General features: G+C 45.5%; 2 protein-coding genes across 2 annotated transcripts; both read right to left on the reverse strand.

Annotated features, from left to right (window-relative positions):
• Nucleotides 1-2,021: 2,021 nt before the first annotated feature.
• MRPL50 (mitochondrial ribosomal protein L50) lies at nucleotides 2,022-4,204 on the reverse strand. The gene is made up of 2 exons (XM_083482088.1): nucleotides 4,062-4,204; nucleotides 2,022-2,827 (listed from the first exon to the last, which is right to left on the reverse strand). Exons 1-2 carry the CDS (start codon nucleotides 4,142-4,144, stop codon nucleotides 2,443-2,445), a joined length of 468 nt encoding a protein of 155 aa, XP_083338214.1. The 5' UTR covers nucleotides 4,145-4,204; the 3' UTR covers nucleotides 2,022-2,442.
• Nucleotides 4,205-6,444: 2,240 nt separating this feature from the next.
• On the reverse strand, nucleotides 6,445-23,285 carry ALDOB (aldolase, fructose-bisphosphate B). The gene is made up of 9 exons (XM_083481557.1): nucleotides 23,128-23,285; nucleotides 14,932-15,048; nucleotides 13,991-14,202; nucleotides 11,999-12,053; nucleotides 10,993-11,153; nucleotides 10,767-10,850; nucleotides 9,276-9,450; nucleotides 7,781-7,980; nucleotides 6,445-7,018 (listed from the first exon to the last, which is right to left on the reverse strand). Exons 2-9 carry the CDS (start codon nucleotides 15,041-15,043, stop codon nucleotides 6,923-6,925), a joined length of 1,095 nt encoding a protein of 364 aa, XP_083337683.1. The 5' UTR covers nucleotides 15,044-15,048; nucleotides 23,128-23,285; the 3' UTR covers nucleotides 6,445-6,922.
• Between the last annotated feature and the right edge of the window lie 3,013 nt (nucleotides 23,286-26,298).

A 26,298-nucleotide genomic window follows, 5' to 3' on the forward strand; every position in this document is an offset into this window, starting at 1 on the left:
GAATAGCCAGCAAACCTCTGACTAGACAGTCGATAGCAATAAATTTATCACAAAAAAAGGACTGGAAACGGCTAAGGTAGAACAGGAAAAGGTTAAGGTACCAAAATGGGGTGGAGAAACCCCACTAAGAGGGAAAGTTGCAGTATTTGGGACTTCTTTAGTTTATAGAACAGGTGTGAAAGGCTGGTTCTAGACACATCAAAAAAGCATTTCAGGAAAACACATTGTAAACTTCATAATGGGAAATTACATTGACGGAAGATGGGACTCCACAGCACCATCTGGTGTCGCAGTGTTATAACGCATATAAAACGCTTTTTCGTTGCTAATGTAGCCGAGTCCAGTCGCATCTGGCTGGCCACTGTCGTAACAGGATACTAGAGGGACCGTGGACCTCATCCACCAGTCCCTTCCTACATTCTTAACTCCCCTTTGACATTTCAAACAAATCGAGTTTTCCTGTTCGTATCTGAATATGGGAAATTGCGGTTTACACCAAATCAGAATTATAACAAACTGGGGTAAGGTTGTCGTTTCAGGTCTTAAGTTGGTTTAACGGAAATGGTTCCCTCAATTTGGCTGCAATGTGAAACCGGTTCGATGCAACTTGGAACAAAGTTGAAAGCTTGAGAGAACTTCTTTGCTGCCAGTATAAAGGATGAGCAAGTCAATTTCCCTTGGTCTCTTGACCCAAGTGGCCAGTTTTTAATTATGCAGCAGCTTTAATGGGATTCTTCTACTGTGGATTTTAATTATGAACGTTTGCATTTTAATGCTTATGTAACTGGTTTCATAACTGTCAACCACTTAGCATGAAATGGTATGTAAAATTTATAACTATCATAATAAGGGTCACTGTGGCATTCTTGTGAAGTGATACTAGGGTTTCTCAGAATGTCACAGGTGGCTCTTCTGTCTTTGCTGCCACAGCAGCAGAACACAATTGTCCTTACTGAATCTCTCCTACTTGAATGTTAGGTAAAGGTAAAGGGACCCCTGAACATTAGGTCCAATCATGGCCGACTCTGGGGTTGCGGCACTCATCTCGCTTTATTGGCTGAGGGAGCCAGCGTACAGCTTCCGGGTCATGTGGCCAGAATGACTAAGCCGCTTCTGGCGAACCAGAGCAGCGCACGGAAACACTGTTAATCTTCCCGCCGGAGTGCTACCTATTTATCTACTTGCACTTTGGCGTGCTTTCGAACTGCTAGGTTGGCAGGAGCAGGGACCAAGCAACGGGAGCTCACCCCGTCACGGAGATTCGAACCGCCGACCTTCTGATCGGCAAGTCCTAGGCTCTGTGATTTAACTCACAGCGCAACCCGCGTCCCCTACTTGAATTTTAGTTAAGCGTATTTTTGCATTTGCTCACAGAAATTTTGTGGCACAGTGGGAAGTGTATCTGGCTGTTAGTCAGCTGGTTGGTGGTTCGAGACCCTCAAGGGATGGCTGTGGATAGGATTCCAAAGCCACTAGAATGCCTATATTAGACAAATTCAATTGAATAATATATTACAAAGTGTCTATGTTTATATGATTTGGAGCTACGCACAGATGATGAAGCCCCTTGGGGTGAAACAGGGGAATATCCAGGAATCCTTGTCTTGTCTGCCTGTGCCAGCATCTACCAGTGCCAGTTTCTTATGTCTACCAACTTATCATTATCATTAGACACTTAGAAGACTATTCCATGGTACTCTCTGTCAGATAGAAATATACAAGTGAAGATGAAGAAATTTAAAATTAATGTACTACGGGACTGTCAAGGATATTGCCTCACTTTCTAACTGGATATATGCAGAGTGGCCTATGTGAAAAGTACCTGTGAATTGAGTTGTATTCAAACCATGTCCAGTCGCCGCAAAACAACAAAATAGATAACTCTTGAGCAACTCATGCATACTTCTCACGTTAGATGGAGACAACCAGTTTTAAGGCTGCATAAGCCTCAGGAAAACTTCACCCACACTGAGCAAATGGCAGTCACCCAAAATGTTGCTGAGCAGTTACACAGACATATATATGGAGACTGGTTGTGACAATTTTATTTTCTTAACAACTATTCCCATCACTTTCTTCATTACCTGTCTTTCCTGATTATTTTTAATCAAGCTATTGACACACAAAATTATGTGGACAAAATGGCTTAGCATGCACAACTGCTTGCTGATATCTATTTCTCCTCTTCGCTTTCAAACAAGAGAAGGTTACCAATTGAAAGAGAGATGGGAGTCCAATGTTTAACATTTACTTCAACAGCAACCAGCCTGATACTTGCACATCTCTCTCACCAAGTCACTATTGCAACTGAACATTTGTAAAGAGGAAGTAAACCACTCTGGAAATGTGGCAAAATAAAATAAAAATCCTATCTGTGCCCATGGTGATGCTGCTATACAGATAAGAGTTCAGAACGGTGTTTTCATCCTGTTTCTCCACAGCTCAGTACTGCCATCGGATCTTCAGGTTTGAGGGCAGCTGCTGCGTGCTTAACTCATCAAACTTTGATATGTCTTTCACAGGCGTGCTGTAGAAAGCCAAGACATCTCTGGCGCTCTTCATTTGGTGGAGTTGGGAATTAGGGACAGCACGGCCTAGATCTGTCGCCAGCTGTGCCAACAGAAGATATTTTAAACGACTATCTCCCAATGATGCCTCTTGCCAGTCCTTGGAGACCGAGGATCCAAATATCTCTTTGATGCGAGACTGTAGGCGAGACTGGAGATCCTCAGGAGGGAGGTATTTTTTGCTTCGCGGTGGAGGACAAACCAGGGCTGGCTCCTCTTTCACCGGCTCTGCTGCTTCTGGGTCGCCTCCTGTCTCCTTGCTGAAAGGAGGCAGAAGACCGCTTTTTTAACAGAGTGTTAAATATTTATATATTGTCATCTATGAACAAGGGATTTACGTTATAGCCCGAAATCCCTGCACACACTAGCCTTATTATGAATATGGGACTCTTCTCAGCCTAAGAACGACCGACTGCATACCTCCGTATGAATGTGAACCCAGGACTCCCATGTCCAGTTCTTAGACTATATGTTACACTAAAACACCTCTGTTTAGGTAGGAACATCTTGCAGGACATCTCTGGGACAAGAAAAGTCTAAGGAGTAAACCCTACACAAGTCCAGAGTGGAATCCCTAAGGTAGTTGGATGGTGCCTAGTATATCTCCTTCCAGCAACTCCTGCAGCCAAGCTAGTGCCAAACATATTGTTCTGCTTTCCTTTGTAGCACATCAGCGAGGCTGAGAGGGGGATCTTGTTTTCTGGGCAGCCCAGGACCCCCATACACACTGACCAGGCAGAGAGGAAGTCTCCATTGTCTCTAGAGACAGACAGATGCCAACAATAGTTTAGGTAGGGGTTGATAGCAAACCCTCCATGTGTCCCTATTTGATTCCTGAATGTCCTGCCTTTCCATAGGACCTCCCTATTTTCATCAGATAAATGTTGAAGGATGTGGACTTATGCGACCCCCGAGCCAAGGAGATAAGTAACTATAAAACTTTTAGAAGACATCTGAAGGCAGCCCTGTATAGGGAAGTTTCCTAATATTTAATGTTTTATTATGTTTTTATACATGCTGGAAGCCGCCCAGAGTGGCTGGGGCAACCCCGTCGGATGGGCTGAGTATAAATAATAACCTTATTAACATTATGCAATAGGAGGACGTTCCTATTGTTATCGGAGAAATGACGAGAGGGCATGCGATACGTTTCCTCCTCCTGTGCAATCCCAAACAGCTCAAGCTTCCCATTGCATTTTAAAAACCCTTTTAAGCCTTCGGGTTCACAAAGGCGTGGAGACAAGAAATTCGGGGGAAACTGCCCACTGGGGCTGAGCCAAAATAACTGAAACAGGCACTTAATCGAATGCAAGAAGCCTGAAGGCCGGTTAAAGGAAACCCCGAGTTAGAATCATAGAATTGTTTGGAATGGGATCCGAGAGTCATCTAGTCCAACCCCCTGCAATCCTGCCCACAGCCCCCCCCCCGGGTGGGCTCGAAACCCCCATCCCTCCCGAGGGGAGCCTCTCGCGCCTCCTGCGCCAGCTACCTCACCTCACGCCTCCCCACAGCGCCCTGCGTGGAGGGAAGCCGACGACCCGCCTGACGACCCGCAGGGCACCCGCGGAAGCCGCCATTTCGGAACACGCTCGTAGAACGACGCCCTCCTGAGGGCAAATGAAGCCAAACGGAAGCTGGGAAGGGAGGACGAACCTCCCGGAGCCCGCTGCATCATGGGATGAGGAGGATTTACTTTCCCTCCCGCCTCTCATTCGCGAGTCTCTGCCTCGCTGAGGCTTGTGGGATTTGTAGTTTAAGGCATGGAGGGAGGTGTCAAGTAGGGCTCGTGTGATTGGCTGGGCTGGCTCTGGTTGCCGCAGCAACCGGATAAACCGGTCTCCCCACCACCTGTAAAGTGAATAAAAATGAGAAATGCACATTACCCATCCTCAGCTATGGAGGGGATTTCTCCCATTCCACTCATCGAAATAATTGATCTGATGCTGGGATTTGCCCATTTCAGCACTGTGCCTACTTTAAAAATAAAAAACATGTTGCCACCAAAATCAGTAGGGGGCTAGGGAACAGAGGCAGATCAGTCCCACTGAATTGGAGGTTAGGCACAATGGTGCTGGGATAGCTTAGTCGGTAGAGCCTAAGGCTTTTAATCTCATGGTTTTGCATTTGAGCCCCATGTTGGACAAAAGATTCCTGCATTGCAGAGGGCTGGACTAGATGACCCTTATGATCCCTTCCAACTATGATTCTATGAAAAGACAAGAATATTCGCTCAGGAAGAGCTAATTTCAAATACCTCTGCAGCTCAGCAGGTGGCCAGTCGTTATATCTGAAAGGGTTATTGTGGAAATAAGATGAAGAAGCCCCGTGTAAAAAGGTAAAGGACCCCTGGACGGTTAAGTCCAGTCAAAGGTGACTATGGGGTTGCGGCGCTCATTTTGCTTTCAGGCTGAGGGAACCAGCGTTTGTCCACAGACAGCTTTCTGGGTCATGTGGCCAGCATGACTAAACTGCTTCTGGCACAACGGGACACTGACAAAAAACCATAGCGCATGGAAACACCGTTTACCTTCCCGCCACAGCGGTACCTATTTATCTACTTGCACTGGCGTGCTTTCAAACTGCTACGTTAGCAGGAGTTGGGACAGAGCAATGGGAGTTCAACCCATCGCAAGGATTCGAACCACCAACCTTCTGATCGGCACCCCAAGAGGCTCAGTGATTTAGACCATAGTGCCCTCCATGTCCATGTAAGCTGTTCTGAGCTGGTTGGAAGAAAGAAAGGTGGGGTGCAAATATTGCAAAGTGCTCTTACTCTTTTACCTGTTATCTTATATCTTGCTCCCTCTTTTATCTGTTAGGAAATTGCTGGCTGTTGATACTGATGATATGGCTAGGTGTCAAACCTTACATATAGGGAAAGAGATGGCAGAAAAGCGGGCAGAGGTGGTGGTTCTCCATTGATCCGAAAGCCCAAGGAAACCTCCTTCAATGAGTCATGTGCAAGACATGCCATGCTGGCCTCACTTTCAATTGGTTTCAAAGCAGCACTGCCAAGTGCTTGGGGCTTGTGAATACTGGCTCCCTAAAAAGAGCTCTCTTTTTCTAACTCCCGCTCAAATATAGCAAGAGCCTGGAAGTCAATTGCATACCAGTTGCACAATTATAGTTGGGACTTCTTCAATAAGTGATGGGAAACATGCCCCAAAGTTTGGGCTAACCCTTGCTTTGATGCGATGTCATTTAATCCCTCCACATGCAAATCAGAGGGAATGCTTGTGACGATCACACAGGGTCCCCAGACATTTCACTGTCTATTGATCCCTGTGCCCCACTTTATTTCTTGCTGCCACTACACAGGCCCTACCTGGTTGAATACTGAGTCCAGTCAGGGTTAAATTGGAACATAAACTTCTGTTTATTTATTGCAGTTTAACAAGCGTGTGGTTTCATAAACAGTATCGGTCAATTACAATCATGGGGTGCCTATCCAGACCTGTAACTTCTGCTACCTGCTCTCACTCACTAAACCACCTCTCAGATATTTACTTGTTTTCCTAGCTCCTAACTGTTCCTGACTCAGCTTATTTCACTACACTAACTCAACCTACTCACAGACTCTATCCCAATTCACTTCCACTCCAACCAACCTCCCAACAAACTCCTCCCTTCACCCCTCCCAGAGCTGGTTTTATAGTCCCTCTGACTCCACCCCCCTGGGTTCTGATTGGGTAACCTGTTTAACTATTTCACCTCCAGCACTCTCACATGTTAATGTCACAATGCTAATTAAGTAAATCAATCTAATTTGCCTGCAAACAAAGCAGGAATACTGCTCACCTGGAAACACTCTAAAAAGGAATAGTTGACATGCCACGACAAAAATACCATGAGAGGGCAAATAAATGGAAATACACAGTTAAAGTTTATCAATTTTTATTTCTTTTAATCTTTTCACTTTGACAGGAAATTGATTCACAGTTTATACATCGAAGACATTATGGATTAAAGAGTGTGTTTCATGTTCTCTCTCTCTTTTCTGTTGTTCTGTCTCAGCTGGCAATGTTATCAGGGGTGGAGGGGGGGAAAAGGGCTGTATCCAGCTCCCCAGTTGGCTATGGGAGACATCTTTAAAAAAACAAAACAAAACCAGCTGTCCAAGGAGAGGATTAAAGTCAGTGAAGGATGGATCCATAAAACCTCTCAAGTTATTTTGGAATGTGTAGATGCAGTGAAGTTATTTTAACTTTGTGCTGAAGGATTAGAAGTGTGCAGTGGGACCTTTTATTCCACTCCGTTTATTTGCCGCTTCTGATGGGGATGTAATGTGAGATGTTTTCCCTTTGGATCTCCTGCCAGCTGCAAAGAGGGGCAAGCTAGCTGCACCATTTTCTGAATTAGTATGTGTAACTGGCAGTGAAAAGCGACTGGGTGGCTGCTCCGCCGGTCTTCCCAGAGGTGGTGTATTGACCTCTGCAGGCTAAGCTATTTATCTGGAAATAAAAATAACAGCTGGTCAATTTTTTTAATAAAAAGGGGGGGGGGAGAGACAACCAAACACCATAGCTATCTAAACCCAAATTTTTTTTTAGAAACAATGGAGACTGAGTACTAGTCCATACACAATTTAAATCTATTACTTCTTTCTTTCTTTCTTTCTTTCTTTCTTTCTTTCTTTCTTTCTTTCTTTCTTTCTTTCTTTGCTCCTGAAAAGCACTTTGTGACAAACTGGGAATCAGGGCAATCTCACACATTATGCAGCAAGAAAACCCATGTCTGTGTGTGTGTTCTAAAGACAGCAACAACCAGTCCCAATCCTTTTGGTGATACCTATATGATTTACCTGTTTTCAGTTAACTTTTTAACTGCACCCACATGTTGGCTTTTAAGCATTCACTTAAAAACTCTTTCGTCTAGCGAGTTTTCCGTCTTGCGAGGCATTCGTCTTGCGGGGCACCACTGTAATTTTATAGACCAGGAGTTGTCAACCTGGCCCCTACTGCCCACTAGTGGCCGTTTCCGGATTCTAGGTGGGCGGTAGGGGTTTGTACGGCACAAGCTGAATCCTCCTTCCATTGAGCACTGGTGGGCGGTAAGGAAATTTTACCATCCAGAAAGATGCATTAGTGGGCGGTAGATATAAAAAGGTTGACTACCCCTGATCTTGACCGGCTGGCAGCAGATCTTCAGGATTGGGACCTTTTCAATGCAAAGTTGGCTGCCTGCTACTGAGCTCAGGCTTTCCCCCCTCTTACCTTTGCACGTTTGCAGAAGGCTTCCTGGGCAGCCTTCTTGTTCTCAGGCTTCCCAGACCAGGCAGCCAGAGCCGATGCTTGCAAGGCCCGCCCGTAGGAGAAAGTCAGCTTCCAAGGTTTAGGCAGAGGGCAGAGATTGATGGCATTGAGGTTGACGGAAGCCTCCTCCTCGCTTTGGCCCCCAGAAAGGAAGCAGATGCCTGCAGTTGGAATCAGAACGCAAGATTCCCATAAAGACTGAAGACTTAATTTGCCAAGATGTTTTTGCCCAACATTAATCTAAGTACCGTATTTTTCGCTCTATAAGATGCACCAGACCACAAGACGCACCTAGTTTTTGGAGGAGGAAAACAAGAAAAAAAATATTCTGAATCTCAGAAGCCAGAACAGCAAGAGGGATCGCTGTGCAGTGAAAGCAGCAATCCCTCTTGCTGTTCTGGCTTCTGGGATAGCTGCACAGCCTGCATTCACTCCATAAGATGCACACACATTTTCCCTTACTTTTTAGGAGGGAAAAAGTGAGTCTTATACAGCAAAAATACGGTAAGTTAAAAACATAACAAGAAAGAGAGGGGGGGATAAGAAAAAAGAAATAGAAAAGAGCTTTCAAGAGGAAATAGAAAAGAGACAGAGATTCTTCCGATTTTTCATTTTAACAATGACATTCCTCTGATTGAACATGACTTGTAGGATAAACAGCCTCGGTCCTGTATACCTGAAGGAGCGTCTCCACCCCCATCGTTAAGCCCGGGCACGGAGGTCCAGCGCCAAGGGCCTTCTGGTGGTTCCCTCATTGCGAGAAGTGAGGTTGTAGGGAACCAGACAGAGGGCCTTCTCAGTAGTGGCACCCGCCCTGTGGAATGCCCTCCCTTCAAATGTGAAGGAAATAAGCAGCTATCTTATCTTTAAAAGACATCTGAAGGCAGCCCTGTTTAGGGAAGTTTTTAAAATTCAATGCTGTACTGTTTTTAACACTCGATTGGGAGCTCCCCAGAGTGGCTGGGGAAACTCAGCCAGATGGGTGGGGTATAAATAATAAATTATTATTATTATTATTATTATTATTATTATTATTATTATTTGGTGGCTTGCCTATGAGGCTGAGCTAATAAAGCCCTTTGTCAATAGACAGAACATTTGCGTTATTCAATGTCAAATGATCCGTGCCATCTTTTTAAAGCCTATAGCTTCCCCCAAAGAACCCTGGGAACCGTAGCTTACCAAAGATTCCCAGCACCCTTAACAAACTACAGTTCTTAGGTGGAAGCCATGTGCTTTAAAAGTGTTTCCAGTGTACGCTGTGGATGTGACAGATGCTATTCTACAGAGTCTCTTCACATGTCTGGTCGATTGGCAGCCAGCAACTTGACCAAAAGCATTCTTGCAAATCAAATGCAATGGACACACATCTGTAAATCAAGTAAAGAGCAGATCGGGGAGGCCAAGACGCATCCTTAAAGAAAACCCTGACAGATCGCAAGAGCTGGAGAATGACCTGGAACAGCCGCTGGGACGGTGCGATGGAGAGCTGTCACTGTGGCCATGGCCACCTCTTCAGGGGTGTACTTCTTGGGACAAGAATGCCCCGCAGTCACCATGTTGGGCTTCAGCAATGTTCCTTCCAGGTAGACATGGTGGTCATTCAAGGCCTTGTACACAGCAGCCAGCACCTGGGACACGAGAAGAAGTTGGGGTGAAACATGTTTGAGTATACATGTGTAGGATTAGTCCCACTTTATTCAAATGGGTGCACTCCAAAGTAAGTGTGCACAGGATTACTACCTCTAAGCAAAGTTACTCTACAGCAGGCTTCCTCAACCTCAGCCCTCCAGATGTTTCGAGACTACAGTTCCCATCATCCCTAACCACTGTTCCTGCTAGCTAGGGATCATGGGAGTTGCAGGCCAAAAACATCTGGAGGGCCGAGGTTGGTGGTATCTGACACCTAGTAAACTAGCAAAGTTGTATAAAACAAACTCAAATAAATGTTGGAGGTGTAAGCGTGCAGAAGGAACAATGTTGCATATGTGGTGGGGGTGTAAGAAAATCAGAAACCTTTGGGATAGTATTGTCAGGGAACTGCCATCGGAGCTGGAGGCGGAGGGAAGGCTCCAAAGGGATGCAGGAGAGGGTCCCAGCAGGGAGAGAGGCAGCCCATCTGCTGGGGAAGGAAATCAGCGTAACACCAGTGGAGAAGGGGGGCAGATGGGGGAATCGGTGAGGAAGCTTCAAGACTCTTCGCCAGAGACCAGCGGAGAGAGTATGGGTACTCCGCTGCCCACACCCTCCCTGCGCAGAAGACTTCCGCACAGAGAGAGTAGGAGGAGACTTGGCATCAAACAACTTTTATGCTGGAAAAGGTTTAAGAAATGCCCACTGACGGATTCTGCCAGCGACTGAGACAGTCACGATACTGGAGGCTGTTCAGTCAGAAAGGGTTAACCAGGTAACCTAGCCAGGAGTGGCGGCAACTTACGCACGAGCAACCCCTAAACCCATTACAAGTATCTATGAAGAACTGAAAAGAAAATGTTTGGACAAACGTTTGTTAAAAAGCCGGAAGCATTTCTTTTGGGCTTACTAACTCCAGATATCCCAAGCGATAAAAGAAGGATATTTTTATATGCCACAACAGCGGCAAGAATGCTGCGAATCCTGCTGCGAGCAGCTCCCCTCTCCCCTGGTCCCAGAACTAGAAGAGGTATGAAGAGGACAGAGCAAAGACAGACAAGGCAATGGAGTCTCAGATCGCTTGGGAAGGACCTTAGGGAGGAGGAGCTGTGGGATGGCAGAGACCTTTGGTCCTCGCCACTGCCTCGTAGGGGCAAGATCTACTGGGATGAGTTGCTGCGCTCACTAGGCCTGGCCTCCGGAACCGGCTGTGTTTCCTTGAAGCTTCACTAATACAGTGTTACTTCTTGCCAACCTTCTCCTGACATTATCGTTGAGGTGCAGGAACATGGTGAGCTTCTGATGCCAACCTTACCTTTTCTGTCACGTACTGGCACCGTTGGAGGTCATGGTCTCCATCAGGCAGGATCTCAGGCTCCACGATGGGCACTAGTCCATGCTGAAGATTCAAGTGAAAATGTAATGGGCATCTAGATGAACTAGGTTCTAAGTTCATATCCATAGGGAAAGGTTCCCAAAAGCTGCCACACCCTCCCACCACCAAGCTGCCAGGGAATCACTGAGTTATTGAGAGGGTATACCTGTTGGCAGATACTGGCATAACGTGCCAGTGTATTAGCGTTCTCCTGGATGGCAAGAGTGGAGGGGGTCGTATCTGTAATTTTCAACACAGCACGCCACTTGCCAAAGTCAGCTCCATCCTTCTTATACTGGGCACAGCGCTCAGCAAGGCCATCCAAACCTGAAGGCAAAAAAAGAGAAGAAAGATGGGGCCTTTTAGAACATTTGCGGGTGGCGCTGTGGTCTAAACCACAGAGCCTAGGACTTGCCGATCAGAAGGTCGGCGTTTCGAATCCCCGCAACGGGGTGAGCTCCCGTTTTATGGTTTTATCATTTTGCAAGCCGCTTTGAGGGAGTTTCATTTTTACACAATCAAGCAGTGTCTACATTTTATGAAATATTATGATTATTATTTATACCCCACCCATCTAGCTGGGTTTCCCTAGCCACCCTGGGCAGCTTCCAACAGAATTTTAAAAACACGATAAAACATCAAACATTTAAAACTTCCTAATGCAGGGCTGCCTTCAGATGTCTTTGGAAAGTTGTATAGTTACTGTACTTATCCTATTAATGCCAATAATAATAATAATAATTTATTATTTATACCCCACACATCTGGCTGGGTTTCCCCAGCCTCTCTGGGCAGCTCCCAACAGAATATTAAACAGAATAAAACATGAAACATTAAAAACTTCCCTAAACAGGACTGCCTTCAGATGTCTTCTAAAAGCCAGATAGTTATTTATTTCCTTGACATCTGAAGGGAGGGCATTTCACACGGCTGGCACCACTACCAAGAAGGCCCTCTGCCTGGTTCCCTGTAACCTCACTTCCTGCAGGTAGGGAACCGCCAGAAGGCCTTTAGAGTTGGACCTCAGTGTCCGGGCTGAACGATGGGGATAGAGACACTCCTTCAGGTATCCTGGGCCGACAGATGTGGTATCAACAGAATTTTTAACAAATTCTGTTTGGAACTGACGCGCTCTCTCATATTTCAAGGTTCAGAGGAAATAAATATCTCACCCTGAATGGTGGTTTCTCCATTCGTTCCTGCCAATGGAGCTGTGCCTTTGTCCAGCTGTGGAAGTTTAACACAAGCATTAGCAAAACGTTCCCAGATTGACTGTACAGGGCCATTGCATCTAAGCTGTAGATTGGCTGATACATGTAATGCACTGGTATGTGCTTGATCAATGTCAGGTACGGGAAACCTCTGGGGCTCCAGATGTTGCTAAACTACCACTACCACCATCGCTGGCCATTAGCCATGCTTGCCTGGGCAGGTGGAAGGTGTAGCTCAAGCATAGGCAAATTCGGCCCCCCATCTGTTTTGGGACTACAACTCCCATCATCCCTAGCTAACAGGACCAGTGGTCAGGGATGATGGGAGTTGTAGTCCCAAAACATCTGGAGGGCCGAGTTTGCCTATGCCTGGTGTAGCTCAACAACGCCAGCAGGGACAAAGGTTTCCCACACCTGATTTATATGATCTATATCAGGCTTCCTCAACCTCGGCCCGCCAGATGTTTTGAGACTACAATTCCCATCATCCCTGACCACTGGTCCTGCTAGCTACAGATCATGGGAGTTGTAGGCCAAAAACATCTGGAGGGCTGAGGTTGAAGAAGCCTGACCTACATCACTGCATAACCTATGTTCTTCTGTCTACATAGCACCAACAAATGACTCGGAAGGTGTTAACACCAAATACTCCTATATGCCACACTATCCCTGCTTTCATAGCCAGTGTGGCGTAATGGTTAGAGTGCTGGACTAGAACCTGGGAGAGCAGGGTTCGAATCCCTGCTCAGCCATGAAGCTCACTGGCTAACCTTGGTTCCATCACCATCTCTTAGCCTAACGTACCTCACAGGGTTGTTGTGCAGAGCCATGGACAGCACCTTGAGATCCTTGGAAGTTAAAGGGGGTATATGAATGTAAATAATAATAATAATAATAATGAATAGAGCTACCACGGGCCCTTGCTATAAAAACAGTAAGTCGCTTTTTACACCAAAGTGTAATGATAAAAATAGAAAAAAGCCTTAAAGACTAAGAACAGCAGTAAAACAAGACCTAAATTGTGTATACACACACACACACACACACACACACACACACACACGCTAAATTAGCATAGCTCAGTTGGTAGATAGGGAAAAAAAGATACCTATCTCAGTTGGTAGAGCATGAGACTCTTCATCTCAGGGTCATGGATTTGAACCCAAAGTTGGGCGAAAGATTCCTGCATTGAAGGGGGTTTGGACTAGATGACCGTTTGGGTCCCTTCTAACTGACATCTCTATGACATCCTACCTACCCCACTTAAAAGAATGAGCACAACAAAGAGGCCACAGGCACAACTTGTTACCTTCCCAATTCAGTGCTGGGTGAATAGAAAGGTTTTGCCTGGTGCAAAGCAACAGATCGGGATGACTCCAGGCATGCTTTCCTGGGGAGAGCATTCTACAAGCGGAGGAGCCAACACCGAAAAAGCCCGTTCTCATGTCGCCGCTCGCTGAACCCAGAGAGGACACATGGAGAAAGGTCTCAGATGACGGGACACAGTGTCCGGTTTGGTTCATGTGGGGAGAGGCGGCCCCCAAGGTGCAGAGACAGGTGAAATCGGAGGTGAAGAAGAAGAAGAAGAAGAAGAAGAAGAAGAAGAAGAAGAAGAAGAAGAAGAAGAGGAGGAGGAGGAGGAGGAGGAGGAGTTTGGATTTGATATCCCACTTTATCACTACCCGAAGGCGTCTCAAAGTGGCTAACATTCTCCTTTTCCTTCCTCCCCCACAACAAACACTCTGTGAGGTGAGTGAGGCTGAGAGACTTCAGAGAAGTATGGCTAGCCCAAGGTCACCCAGCAGCTGCATGCGGAGGAGCGGGGAATCGAACCCGGTTCACCAGATTACAAGACTGCTACTCTTAACCACTACACCACACTGGCTCTCCAGTGTGAAGACACTGGTCGGACCTCTCGGCCTTTGTACAGTTAACTGTGGACAAGATATTCACCTTGATTCCAACCACGATGCCCTTGTCCTTGATGACAGTTGGGAAGAGCTTCCCAGTGTTGTCCTTCTGATAGAGGGTCTCGTGGAAAAAAATGACACCCCCTATCTGCTGATTGATGGAGGCGTCGGAAGAGAAGAGGATGTCTCGGAAGGCCCGACGGTTCTCTTCGGTGTTCTCCACTTTGATGCGCTGCAGCCGGTTACCCATAGTACCTGTGAAAAGCCACCAAATAGCAAAGCAGGGTGGATAAAAATCAATTATTTCAAAAAATTAAAAAAAAATCAGATTTTTTAAAAATTTAAATCGGATTTTCTGATTTAAATCAGATTTTTAAAATTTAAATCAGATTTTTAAAAATAAAATGCTTTTGGAGGAAAAAGCTTTCTAAAGATAGTTTTCTATTTAAGTTCCATTATAGTCCAAAGGCTATTCTTCAGGAAATAAGGATTTGTTTTAAGTTTTTCATGTGTGCTAAAACTCGGTCTAAGTTTGTTTTTTTTTAAAAAAAAAAACACCTTTAACCTCATCAGTTAACAAACATGGACACATATGCTATAATGTTATTGCTCTAGTTAAATAAATTGTTCATATGTTATTAAGGAAATGATCCTTTTTCTCCTTCCAACGAAGTACAGCAAAAAAGTTGTCTAAATATAAACAGTTAACTTATTAAACCTCACAATAATTTCATAATTATCTGTGTATGTGTTTCTAATAGTATAACCAAATCTGTAATTTTTGATATAACTGTAAAACTACTCTGAAAATTTATTATTCCAAAAACGAAACCTTCTCCTGGTTGTAAATTTTAAGATTATACGAGCAAGAATGAGTCTGCAAATAAGAAAGAAAGAAAGAAAGAAAGAAAGAAAGAAAGAAAGAAAGAAAGAAAGACTAGTGATTTAAAACAAGTCTTACTGACTAGTGATTTAAAAACTCACCAACAGATTCATCTGCGGCCAGGATTCCTTTGCCTGTGGCCACGATCCTCTGAGCTGTGTCTGAGAGGGCTTTCTTCTGTTCCGGAGATAGGGCTGGAAACTGATGGGTCATGATGGCTGAAAACAAACCATAATCCCAGGTTAGAAAACAGTCCAAGCCACTGTTTTTAACCATTTGATGTTTTGTTTTGCATTCTGGATGCCACACAAGATAGCAGAACAATAAGAGGGCATTTTACCGGTATATCAAAAGGTGGAACTGATGTCCAGGGGGAATTTCTGAAAGGTGGCACTTTCGTGTTTTTTGTATAAAAGAGCTCAACAATTTTGGGGTCTTCCTAAAAAGAACTCGGCAATTTTTGGGTGTCCTGGCTTTTACTTTTTGAAATATGGCAGCCCAAAAAAATAGTCAGTGTGTGTGTGTGTGTGTGTGTGTGTGTGTGTGTGTGTATTCTTTTTTCCACATAGAAAGTTACATTTGTTACACAGCAGTTATATTCCAATTCAAGAAAAGACAATTGCGCAACAAATATAATTGCATTTTAAGGTTCTGTCTTATCTGAGTCCATCCTCTCTAACATATAGCTAGTTTAATAAAACAAAGCAAAGCAAAATACAAGTTGTTGTTTTTTGTTTTTAAGCCCACCTAGCCAAAATGTAAAATGCTGCTTCTGTTGAAGTCCGTTTTAGGTTGTGCTGGGATCCAGATAGTGCATTTTTTTTCCACCAACAACTATTACTACCATTTTGCATCTTTTTTTCTGGTGCTACCTTCCTCCTCTTCTCCTTCAGCCAAAACCAGCCTCCAAGGATGTAAGTTTCATCAGAACAAGGATGGAGAGTCTGTGGCCTTCCAGATGCTGCCATCTTCCAGCTCCCATCGGTCCCAACTAGCATGAATTAGATTTGCTCATCCCTAGCTACAGGAGAAAAGGGACGCTGGTGGTGCTGTGGGTTAAACCACAGAGCCTAAGGCTTGCCGATCACAAGGTCAGTGGTTCAAATCCCCGTGACAGGGTGAGCTTCTATTGCTTGGTCCCTGCTCCTGCCAACCTAGCAGTTCGAAAGCACAAAGTGCAAGTAGATAAATAGGTACCACTCCGGCGGGAAGGTAAACGGCATTTCCGTGCACTGCTCTGGTTCGCCAGAAGCGGCTTAGTCATGCTGGCCACATGACCCGGAAGCTGTACGCCGGCTCCCTCAGCCAATAAAGCGAGATGAGCGCCACAACCCCAGAGTTGTCCGCAACTGGACCTAACGGTCAGGGGTCCCTTTACCTTTAGCTACAGGAGACATGTAGTTTTGTGCTCAGGGAGGCCACAGGTTGAGCAGAACACCAAGCTGTGCACCTTTAACTGCAGTCTCAGCAAACTTATCTGCGTAGATTAGAATGTTTGTTTCTAGGTAACTATTTGATCTTCCACGCAGCAAAGGCTTTGCCCTAATGCTAACAAGCCCCCTTCTTTCGCCTGGCCTGTTTTGCTACTGTTTGCTAATGCTTTTCACTCTTTCCCGGGTATTATTCATGTGGACCTGAAAGGTTTTCAGGTTTATAGGAAGAGGAGGGATATCTGGGTTTCACATGGATATGTTAGGCCTAACTGTAATGCAAGATGCTTTGAGTCTAAACTGCTATCTTGTGGACAACACCTGAAACTGCAGAAAGGGGTTTGCAAGTCAAGGTAGAGTTTCATCATTTAGCCACTGCCACACACAGGGGCACAGCAATCCCTAAAACCTTGCCTGGATTGCAGTTCACTGTTCTGCTTTGCTTGCTTGCTCCACCTTTTAGAAACTTTTAAGGGAGTTTCTGTACGTGATGTGGAGGGAAAGCGGGGAGCAGGTGAGGCTCATCAACCTGGAAAGGTAGCCCATCTAGGAAATGGAAAACTCTGACCCTAAACCTCCACTGCCTTGTCAGATACCTTCAGGGCCGTCTTAAACATATCCGGCGCCGTGGTGCACAGCTCCCTCTGGCGCACGCACACACACACACACACACACACACCCGTTCTCCAGAGTTGTCAACCTTTTTTTAGGGAGGACGGCGCTGCTGGCGGGGCTGGAGGAGGCGGTCAGTGGCTGGAGGGCGGCTCCTCCAGCGGGGAAGAGGCGGGGGCTGGATGTGGCACCTCCCAGCTCAGCTGGCCATTTTGTGCCACGGTGGCCATGGCAGACGGAGGCTCCGGGTGCAGCGCTGCTTCGGCGCGGCATGGCAGAGGCAGGCGAGGGCGGCAAGCTGATGCTGGGAGGCACCGCATCCAGCCTCCGCCTCTTCCCTGGTGCCCTCCAGAACTTGGTGCCCTGGCGCCCTGCACCACTAACCTCTATGGGTAAGATGCCCCTGGATACCTTCGGGAGTAAACCCTACAGAAATCCAGAGTGGAGTCCCTAAGACAGTAGGATAGTCCATGCTTTTTTTTCTGGGGGGATGCAGGGGTACGCATACCCCTAAACATTTTGTGAATCTAAGTTTTGCCTCATTGAGGGGCAGTATTTCAATATGAGTAGGAAAATGAGAGTACCCCTAAACATTTTTTAAAGAAAAAAAAAGCACTGAGGATAGTGCATTGTACCCCTCCGCCCAGCAACTCCTGCAGTCAAGCTGGTGTCAGATATATTGCTCTGCTTTCCTTTGGACCCCGTCAGTGAGTCCAAGAAGGGGTCTTGTCATCTGGGCATCCCAGGACCTCCATACACACTGCCTGGGCTTGCATCCCAGGGAGCTCAGTTCCTTGCCAGTAACACCTAAGACAGTGGTGGTGAACCTATGGCACACTATCACCCCAGCAGGACTGTAGCTTCCAAGTGGTTTGAGAACTAAGCTCTTTGAAAATGGAGGTACCACTCTATTCCCCCCCAATTTGAACTGCATTTCTTTCCCCCAATTTGAACTGTATTTATTTATCTCCCCCCAGTGGTGTAGCGTGGGGGGTGCAGGGGGGGCCGGCTGCACCGGGCGCAACATCTGGGAGGCGCGCTTGCACTCACAGCTCTCTGCCCCTACCTGGCTCACTCACTCTCTCTCACTGCAGTGCTGGCTGTGCGAATTTGATCCGAGCCGCTGGGTCTCCGCCCACTGTGGAGGGGGTGGGTGCCAGGCGTGCGGTGCGGAGAGAGAGCAAGGGACTATCTGGGGGAGGGACAGTGCAGCGGCCGCCCAGCGCAGCGCTGAGCGCGGGAGAGAACCACACCAGACCAGACCAGGCAGCAGCAAGAAGAAGCTGGCAGCGGCGGCAGGTTAGGGGTTAGGGGGTGCAAATTACTTGCCTTGCCCTGGGTTAGGGGGCGCAAATTACTTGCCTTGCCCCAGGTGCTGACAACCCACGCTACGCTGCTGTCCCCCCTGCCCCCCACCAGTGGTGATTTTCTTGAGTCAAAATGAGTGTACACCTAAACATTTTTTAAGAAAAAAACCCACTGAGTTATATCATAAAATTATATATCAATGGAAAGATAATTTAATGAAGAATGTAACACAATAACTTTTATGAAGGATTATTTATTACAACAACAGGCACAAAGAAGAAACATGAAACACACAGGGGGAAAAATGAGATATACAGGTTAAATTGCCGTGTTGGCACTTTGCGATAAATCAGTGGGTTTTGGGTTGCAGTTTGGGCTCTTAGTCTCTAAAAGGTTCGCTATCACTGACCTAAGACCTGCTACTCTTCACAGTTCCTTTGGGCTTTCAAGGTAATTAATCTTTAGAGTCATGAAGACTTGGATTCCAACCCCCCCCCCAAATGAAGATGGAGACCCAGTTGAGAATAAGCAAGGATCACAGTGCTTCCCCCCCCCCCCCCCCAGGAGACAGCCCATCTAACAAAGCGAGTCACCCTGGTTATTTCTAAGATTGTCATTCACAACACAACAGGTATTTGCTTCAGTTGTTCATTTCCCAAATGGCTTTTTTTCTCCATTACGGGTCAGGTCTCATATATAACTGCAGATGATTATGTCTGCTTTAAAATCAATAATGTTTCCCCAAACACAAAAAGTTCAATACTAGAAAAGGCAGCGTTGTTTCACGGGACGTCCCGAATTTAGAGACGTCAGAGGCATTTTAAGCAAACAAGGCTGTTTGCCTCATTCAAGTCCCTGGCAAAGGTACAACAGGACATTGACATGAATTGTCAATAGTGCTGGAATTTGGCCATTCCCCAGGCCCCTGCTTAGGGAAGCAGAAAAAAAACACAGTAGATCAAAATATCTACTAATATCAGCACAAAGGTTGCCTTCTGTTAATGTTGCAACTGACCGGGGACCAAAGTACAGGAGTTTGAGGGAAAAAGAAAGGGGAGATTTCAAAATTCTTGGCACATCCTCATTTTTCAGGTCACCTTAAAAGGAGGCCGTGTTGTGGCAGTTTGCGTGGACATACAGTTCTGCAATCTCTCCCAGGATTTTCTAACCCAAACCCTTGCACATAACTGCTAAAACTGCCATCTTTCCCTTAAAAAACAACAACTGGCAAACCACCTTAAGATTTCGGCTACATGCACAGCACACACACTTAAAAAGTCCTAAGAACTGTAGTTTGTTAAAGGTGCTGGAAATTGTAGTTCTGTGAGAGTGCAAACTACAGTTCTTAAGATTTTTGCAGGGGGCTGGGGGGGGATTCCTGGCTAAGTCACACAACTTGACCTCCAAATTTGGGAGTCTGAGAGGATCAAGCGCAGTATCTGACCTTGCTTAATTTCTGGACATCCCTCATAATTAAGGTAAAGGTAAAGGTACCCCTGCCCGTACAGGCCAGTCTTGACAGACTCTAGGGTTGTGCGCTCATCTCACTCTAGAGGCTGGGAGCCGGCGCCGTCCGCAGACACTTCCAGGTCACATGGCCAGTGTGACATCGCTGCTCTGGCGAGCCTGCACCAGCGCAGCACACGGAACGCCATTTACCTTCCCACTATAAAGCGGTACCTATTTATCTACTTGCACTTTAAGGGTGCTTTCGAACTGCTAGGTGGGCAGGAGCTGGAACCGAAAGATGGGAGCTTGCCCCGCGGCGGAGATTCGAACCGCCGACCATACGATCGGCAAGTCTAGGCACTGTGGTTTTACGCACAGCGCCACCCGCGTCCCCCACCCTCATAATTAGGGATTCCTTAAATGTGGGTTTTGTTTAAGGGTGCAATCACAGCATACATTCAAAGCACAAATAGCTGACCTATGGACCTCTTTTTAAGCTTCACATGCTTATTCTGTATCAGCAGAAGAAAGAGTTTTCCTATTGAGTTGTGGACTTTCCTTCCTTGGAGGTTTTTAAGCAGAGGTTGGATGGCCATCAGTCATGGATGCTTTAGCTGAGATTCCTGCAGGGGGTTGGACTAAATGACCCTCAGGGTCCCTTCCAACTCTACAATTCTGTGATCCCATATTCTAGGTGACCTGGGTGTCCCATCTTTAAGACCCCCTTCATCCCTCCAGTGTAAATTTGTTCTGGATAAACCCTGTAGCAAGAGGTAGAATTGTATGACCTTTGCTACTGTATTTACTTTTCCTAAAGGCTTACATTACTTGCTGCCAATCCCACAGCTAGAATGATGCATGTGATTGAGTTATATGGCAGAAATATGAAGGCAAAAATGAAGAATGATCTCACGCATAACACTGAGCTTTCAAAGCTAGTTTGTTGACATTTAAAGGCATTGTGTAGGGTATAAAAGGATGATCGTGGGCAGAACGGCTGCATCCTTTCCCGATATTTCTGGAGCGAATGCAGCCATGTGATTCACTGCTCAATTGTGCTGCCTGATCCCATGTGCCACATTCTGAAGCTGACCCTGGGATTGTTTCTGGTCCAATTTTTGAGGTGCAGTGGATATTCAAATGGTGGCCTTTGCACCACAGCTGGAAAACTGAAAGCTTCTTCCTAGCAGCCTCCACCATGGCATAATTGCTGCATTTTAAAAGAACTGCTGCTGTAGTATGCACAAATTGTATTACCTGGAACCCCACCTCTGCAGCTTGAAGTGGTGCAGTCCAGGGAATGCTTACCACTTCTTTTTTGCCAAATCCTTTTTTGCCTCTTCCTATCTCTCTCTCTCTCTCTCTCTCTCTCTCTCTCTCTCACACACACACACACACACACACACACTTTCACTTCCTTTACTGCTCCTGTGTCCATTGTGAATACATTCACAGATCTCGGGAAATGTGTATAAATTCAAACTCCAGGGGCATCCTTCATACCCTCCAACATTTCCCTGATGAAAATAGGGATGTTGTATATAATAATAATTAATAATAATAATAATAATAATAATGTCCCTGACTCAGTTGTCCCAGCCACTCTGGGCTGCTTCCAACATATATAAAAACATAATAAAACATTTGAAAACTTCCCTATACAGAGCTGCCTTCAGATGTATAGTTACTTATCTCCTTGGCTCGGGGGTCGCATGACTTCATACCCTCCAACATTTCTCCAATGTAAACATGGATATCTTAAGGCAAAGCAGGACATTCTGGGATCGAATCAGAAAGTGGGGTGGCTTCAGTAAATCTGGGACTGCCCCTGGAAAACAGGGACACTTGGGAGGGCCTGCATCCTTTCAGTTTTCACTGGGGGAGGGGTATGAGGGGAAGATTTTTGCAAACAATAAAATAAATCTCACACCGCTGTTCTTTTGAAGCTTTTCTTGCAGAGGTGTTTTTTTTCTTTTGCTGTATTGCATAACTCTAGTGTACGTCAAGCAAGTTATCGACACCGTTTCAAAAAGCACCTTTGCCATGCTTAGCTAGTGGGCAGGCAGGCAATGGGGAATCTGAAGTTGTTGTACTCCAGGCCCCATCAGCCCCAGCCAGCATGGCCAATGCTCAAGGATGATGGGAGTTGTAGTCTAGCAGTATTGGGTGGTCACAGATTCCCCCATCTTAGTGCGCACCCTGGAAATGATATCTTTCAGCTTCTGCCTTCTGGAAGAAGGTACAGTGTTATAAAGACTAGGACTAGCCATCTGAGATACAGTTTCTATCCAAAGGCGATTTTGGTTTTAAATGCAGTGTAAGGTAGTCCCTATGGGAGTATATTGTATTTAATACAGAGTTTTTAGGGGACTAACCAGGCTGGGATAGCTGGCTTGTTGGTTTTGAATGTCTGACATAGATTTTTTGAATTTCGTTGTTCTGTATGGGACAATGACAATGAAGATTATCGTATCGTATCTACATTTGGCTTGGCTGTGGTAAGGTCTTCTGCATGGATGGAGAGTCGCCAACAATTATGAAGGGGAGTCTGGGCAGCACCTTTGGTTTCTGCAACAATCCTGGAGTGAATTTGGGTGACAACACGCCTCCTTTTTGCGGGACATGAAGATACTTACGAAAGCAGAAGGTTCCAGGCACTGAGTGTGGATCAAAGGAGAAAGGAAAGGTGGGTGTGTTTGGGACTTAGCAGCAATCCCAGTTGCCTAAGGCAGCAACGCATGTTGTTTGAAACTGATGAAATGAGCTTGCAAGCATTTGGTTCTCGCTGGCAGGGCCCCAGATTGTAAAAGAAGCTTTCTGCAGTCACTGATCAAGATAACAAGCTGGAAATGTTGAAATTTGCACAAAGGGGGGTTGAAAGCGAGGAAGGTATTGCCAGAGCCCAGTCCCACCTCCTTGACATCCTTTAAGCTGTGAAACCTCTATTTTTGTGCAAAATTTGTGCCTTGGGGAAGAAGGGTCCCTATGAATGGTAGAGATACCCTCGGCAGACGTCTTACATGTGGACAGACCACTTTGCTCATACGAAGCATGACCCGAACTCTAGTCAGGAGAAATTCACCCCCAGTTATTATAACAGTTCCTCCTAATACCATGTCACTCATTCTGTACTGCACACAATTGTTGCCTATGGTAGAAAGCCCTTGCATGGAATGATTATTACTATTGTCATTTTAAAAGTCAATATCAAGGCTGCACGAAACCTTCTGAAAGAAATATTCACTGGTTAAAAAGCAACAACTTGCAACGAAAGCGACACACTTTCTTTGTGTTGCTTCTAGCAACAAAATGCAGTCTTTGCTCAAGGGTTTTCTGTGATAAGGTAGAGAGAGGAAACATAAGCATGCAATTATCCAGTAATAAAACCCAAGCTTCTCTCATGCACACACACACACACACACACACACACACACACCACTCTCTACCTCGCTCTTCCATAAACTTTTCAGGACATGTACAACGTTCATTCGCACGCACCGTTTGGATGGTTGTCTCTGCCTCTGCCAGAAATTCCTGTTGGTGAGGTGGCTGCAGCCAAACAGGTCGAACTCTGCAACTCTGCAACAATTTATACCTTCCTATGTCAGTTACTAGTTAACTTTTCTCCTAGTTTATTTTTCCTCCCCCTTCTCTTCCTCTTCTTCAAGCTGGTTGGAGAGGTGCAAATGCTCAGCAGCTCTGATTGGCTACTGAACAGTGACAGAGCTCAGCCAATAAAATGTGCCCCCCCTTTCATGTGCAAACAGAGCCTTCCTTCCTATAGGATGTAACATACAGGCATTAGCAGGCTGAGTTTTCGCAAGGAGGCTGACAGCACTATCATGCCTAAAAAGCCAAGCCCCCTGAATTCAAGCATGCATATTCCTAACTGCAGCCTTTTAAAATTCTGCTCCTGGGTACATGTTTGTATACAGGTAATTTCAAAAGGCTCTTCCATTTATGCATTAGCATGAAACGTCTCTGTAGAAGGTTGCGTAGGGTTGCTATTTTGACAAGCCTTGGTGGGATTTTTTTCCTCTCTGGACAGATGGCCAGAATGAAAAGAGGCAAAGGAATGATGCATTTCCAGTGAAGCTGTTTTTAATTTTTGCAACAAACCCAGGTAATGTCATAGGCCACATGCACACTATAGATTTAAAGCCCCATGATACCAATTTAAAGAGTCATAAAGGTAAAGGGACCCCTGACCATTAGGTCCAGTTGTGGACGACTCTGGGGTTGTGGCGCTCATCTCGCTTTATTGGCCGAGGGAGCTGGTGTACAGCTTCCGAGTCATGTGGCCAGCAGGATGAAGCCGCTTCTGGTGAACCAGAGCAGCGCACGGAAACGCCGTTTACCTTCCCACCAGAGGGGTATCTATTTATCTACTTGCACTTTGATGTGCTTTCGAACTGTTAGGTTGGCAGAAGCAGGGACCAAGCAACGGGGGCTCACCCCGTCGTGGGGATTTGAACCGCTGACCTTCTGATCGGCAAGTCCTAGGCTCTGTGGTTTAACCCACAGCGCCACCCACATCCCATTTAAAGAGTCATGGCTTCCCCTAAAGAATTCTGGGAGCTGTGGCTTTTAAACGTGCTGAGAATTGCTAGGAGACCCCTGTTCCTCACACAGAACTACAACTACCTGAATGGTTTTACAGTCAATTCCTCTTTCCAGAGAACATTGTTTTAAACTTCCAAAGAGTAGTTTTGCTTAAACAACAACAACAACAGTAATTTATTTATACCCCGCCCATCTGGCTGGGTTTCCACAGCCACTCAGGGCAGCTCCCAACAGATTAAAAACAGAATAAAACATCAAACTTTAAAAACTTCCCTAAACAGGGATGCCTGTTGGTTTCCTTGTTTATTTCCTTGACATCTGATGAGAGGGCATTCCACGGGGCATACTGATGAACACCCAGCCCAAACCCCCTGATGATCTCTACCAGCAGCTTCATATAGATGTTAAAAAGCATGGGGGAGAGGACGGAACCCTGAGGCATCCCACAAGTGAGAGCCCAGGGGTCTGAACACTCATCCCCCAACACCACTTTCTGGACACAGCCCAGGAGGAAGGAGCGGGACCACTGTATAACAGTGCCCCCAGCTCCCAGCCCCTCTAGCCGGTCTCAGGAAAGACTCTTTGCCTAAGCAGAGAGGAATTTAGGGTTGCTGTTGTTGTTTTGTAACAGTGTAGGACTGTATAGTGAAGGACAAGCAAGAAGTCAAATCAAATAAATAACAACAACAACAACACTATTGTGACTTGTGATGTGTAAAATCGCACAATTAATTGGCACTTCCCAGTGCATGCTCATTTAGTGAAATACATGCACATTTTGGGGAAATGCAATTCACTCACAACAGGTGGAGAAAATATATTTGGATCTCTCACAAGAGTTTTGTTAAAACAGTGTAGCTATTGCATAAGGGCTTTTATTTTCTGCAAGGCTTCTCTGTGCTACAAGCAGCTCCCATTGATTATTTGCAATTCACTGGACAGCCAGGAGCCCTGGAGATTGTTTAGCCAGCCTGTTCTCAAACACAGCCTAAGTGCTCAGTGGCCTTGAACATTAGACCCCATTTCCATCGAGAGATGCAATGTTTGCTAGAACACTGATGGTTCTCTCCCCATGCTAAGTCAAGAGGCAGAACTTTCAGCTGTCATGTGAACTGCTGGCTTCAAGTGACATGAAAGAAACAGCAATGTTTATTCATTCCTGTCTACAAAGACTTTTATTTATTAGATTTATATCCAAATCTTCCTCCAAGAAGAGCCCAGCGCAGCAAACACACAAAAGATAAAACTACCAAAGCATCTAAAAACATGGCGGGACGGGGACACAATTTAAATCATGTGTTTCATCTTCTACATGAAATTAGAGGACTGTGAACATGCTTAACTGTGGCTGATTGTGCCTTATATCCTTTAATATGCAATTAAACCAGCAAGTTATTGAAGAGATGTGGGCGTGTCTGTTCCATCTCAGGTGTAAACAGCCATTTCACAATCAAAATGATACTTTCATCTTTAAAGACGCTTCTGTGTATTCAAGTCCAAGAAGACATGTTGCATGGTCACTGCAATTCTCTGGGAGTGCAGGAAACCTGCAGAATATGGCACTGGGTGTGGAATTTCAGGGAGGGATTATTACAGTGGAACCTTGTTTCTCGAACGGCTTATTTGACGAACAATTCACTCCTGAACGCCAAAAACCCGGAAGTGTTACAGTTTTTGAACATTTTTCGGAAGCCGAACATCTGATGCAGCTGTCAACTGTTGTTTCCGGGGCAAAAACTAATCCATTCAAAAGTATGTATTCTGACAAGGATTACAAACTCAAATTGAGATTACAAACTCAAACAGAGATGACAAACTCAAACTCATAAGGATATGTATAACACAATAATTCGTTACAGAATTAGAGATAAGAGTTTATGAATAGAGGTAAGTTTATGTTAGTCCATAGTCAGATTTGACGTGATGATCTTAGTTTCAATCATTGAGCAGAAGTCAGAAGTCAATTATGGATCAGAAGCCAGGACAGGGCCCTGTTTCGATCTATTCACCTTCATCAGCTAAGTGTGGGTAGATCAACGTGTATCTTGAGTTTGTAATCCTTGTCAGAATACATACTTTTGAATGGATTAGTTTTTGTTACAACTG

Source organism: Podarcis liolepis (assembly GCF_965112155.1).
Source record: "Podarcis liolepis genome assembly, chromosome: 17".
NCBI classification, from domain to species: Eukaryota; Metazoa; Chordata; class Lepidosauria; order Squamata; family Lacertidae; genus Podarcis; species Podarcis liolepis.

Excerpts from the sequence above, each read along its gene's own strand:
- MRPL50 (XM_083482088.1), bottom strand. The coding sequence starts at position 4,144 with ATGGCGGCTTCCGCGGGTGCCCTGCGGGTCGTCAGGCGGGTCGTCGGC. Across the intron at positions 2,828-4,061 it reads GCGCTGTGGGGAGGCGTGAG|CAAGGAGACAGGAGGCGACC; the intron begins GTGAGGTAGCTG and ends GCCTCCTTTCAG.
- ALDOB (XM_083481557.1), bottom strand. The coding sequence starts at position 15,043 with ATGACCCATCAGTTTCCAGCCCTATCTCCGGAACAGAAGAAAGCCCTC. Across the intron at positions 12,054-13,990 it reads GCATCGTGGTTGGAATCAAG|CTGGACAAAGGCACAGCTCC; the intron begins GTGAATATCTTG and ends AAACTTCCACAG. Across the intron at positions 7,981-9,275 it reads CGTCCCAGCGGCTGTTCCAG|GCATCTGCTTCCTTTCTGGG; the intron begins GTCATTCTCCAG and ends TTCCAACTGCAG.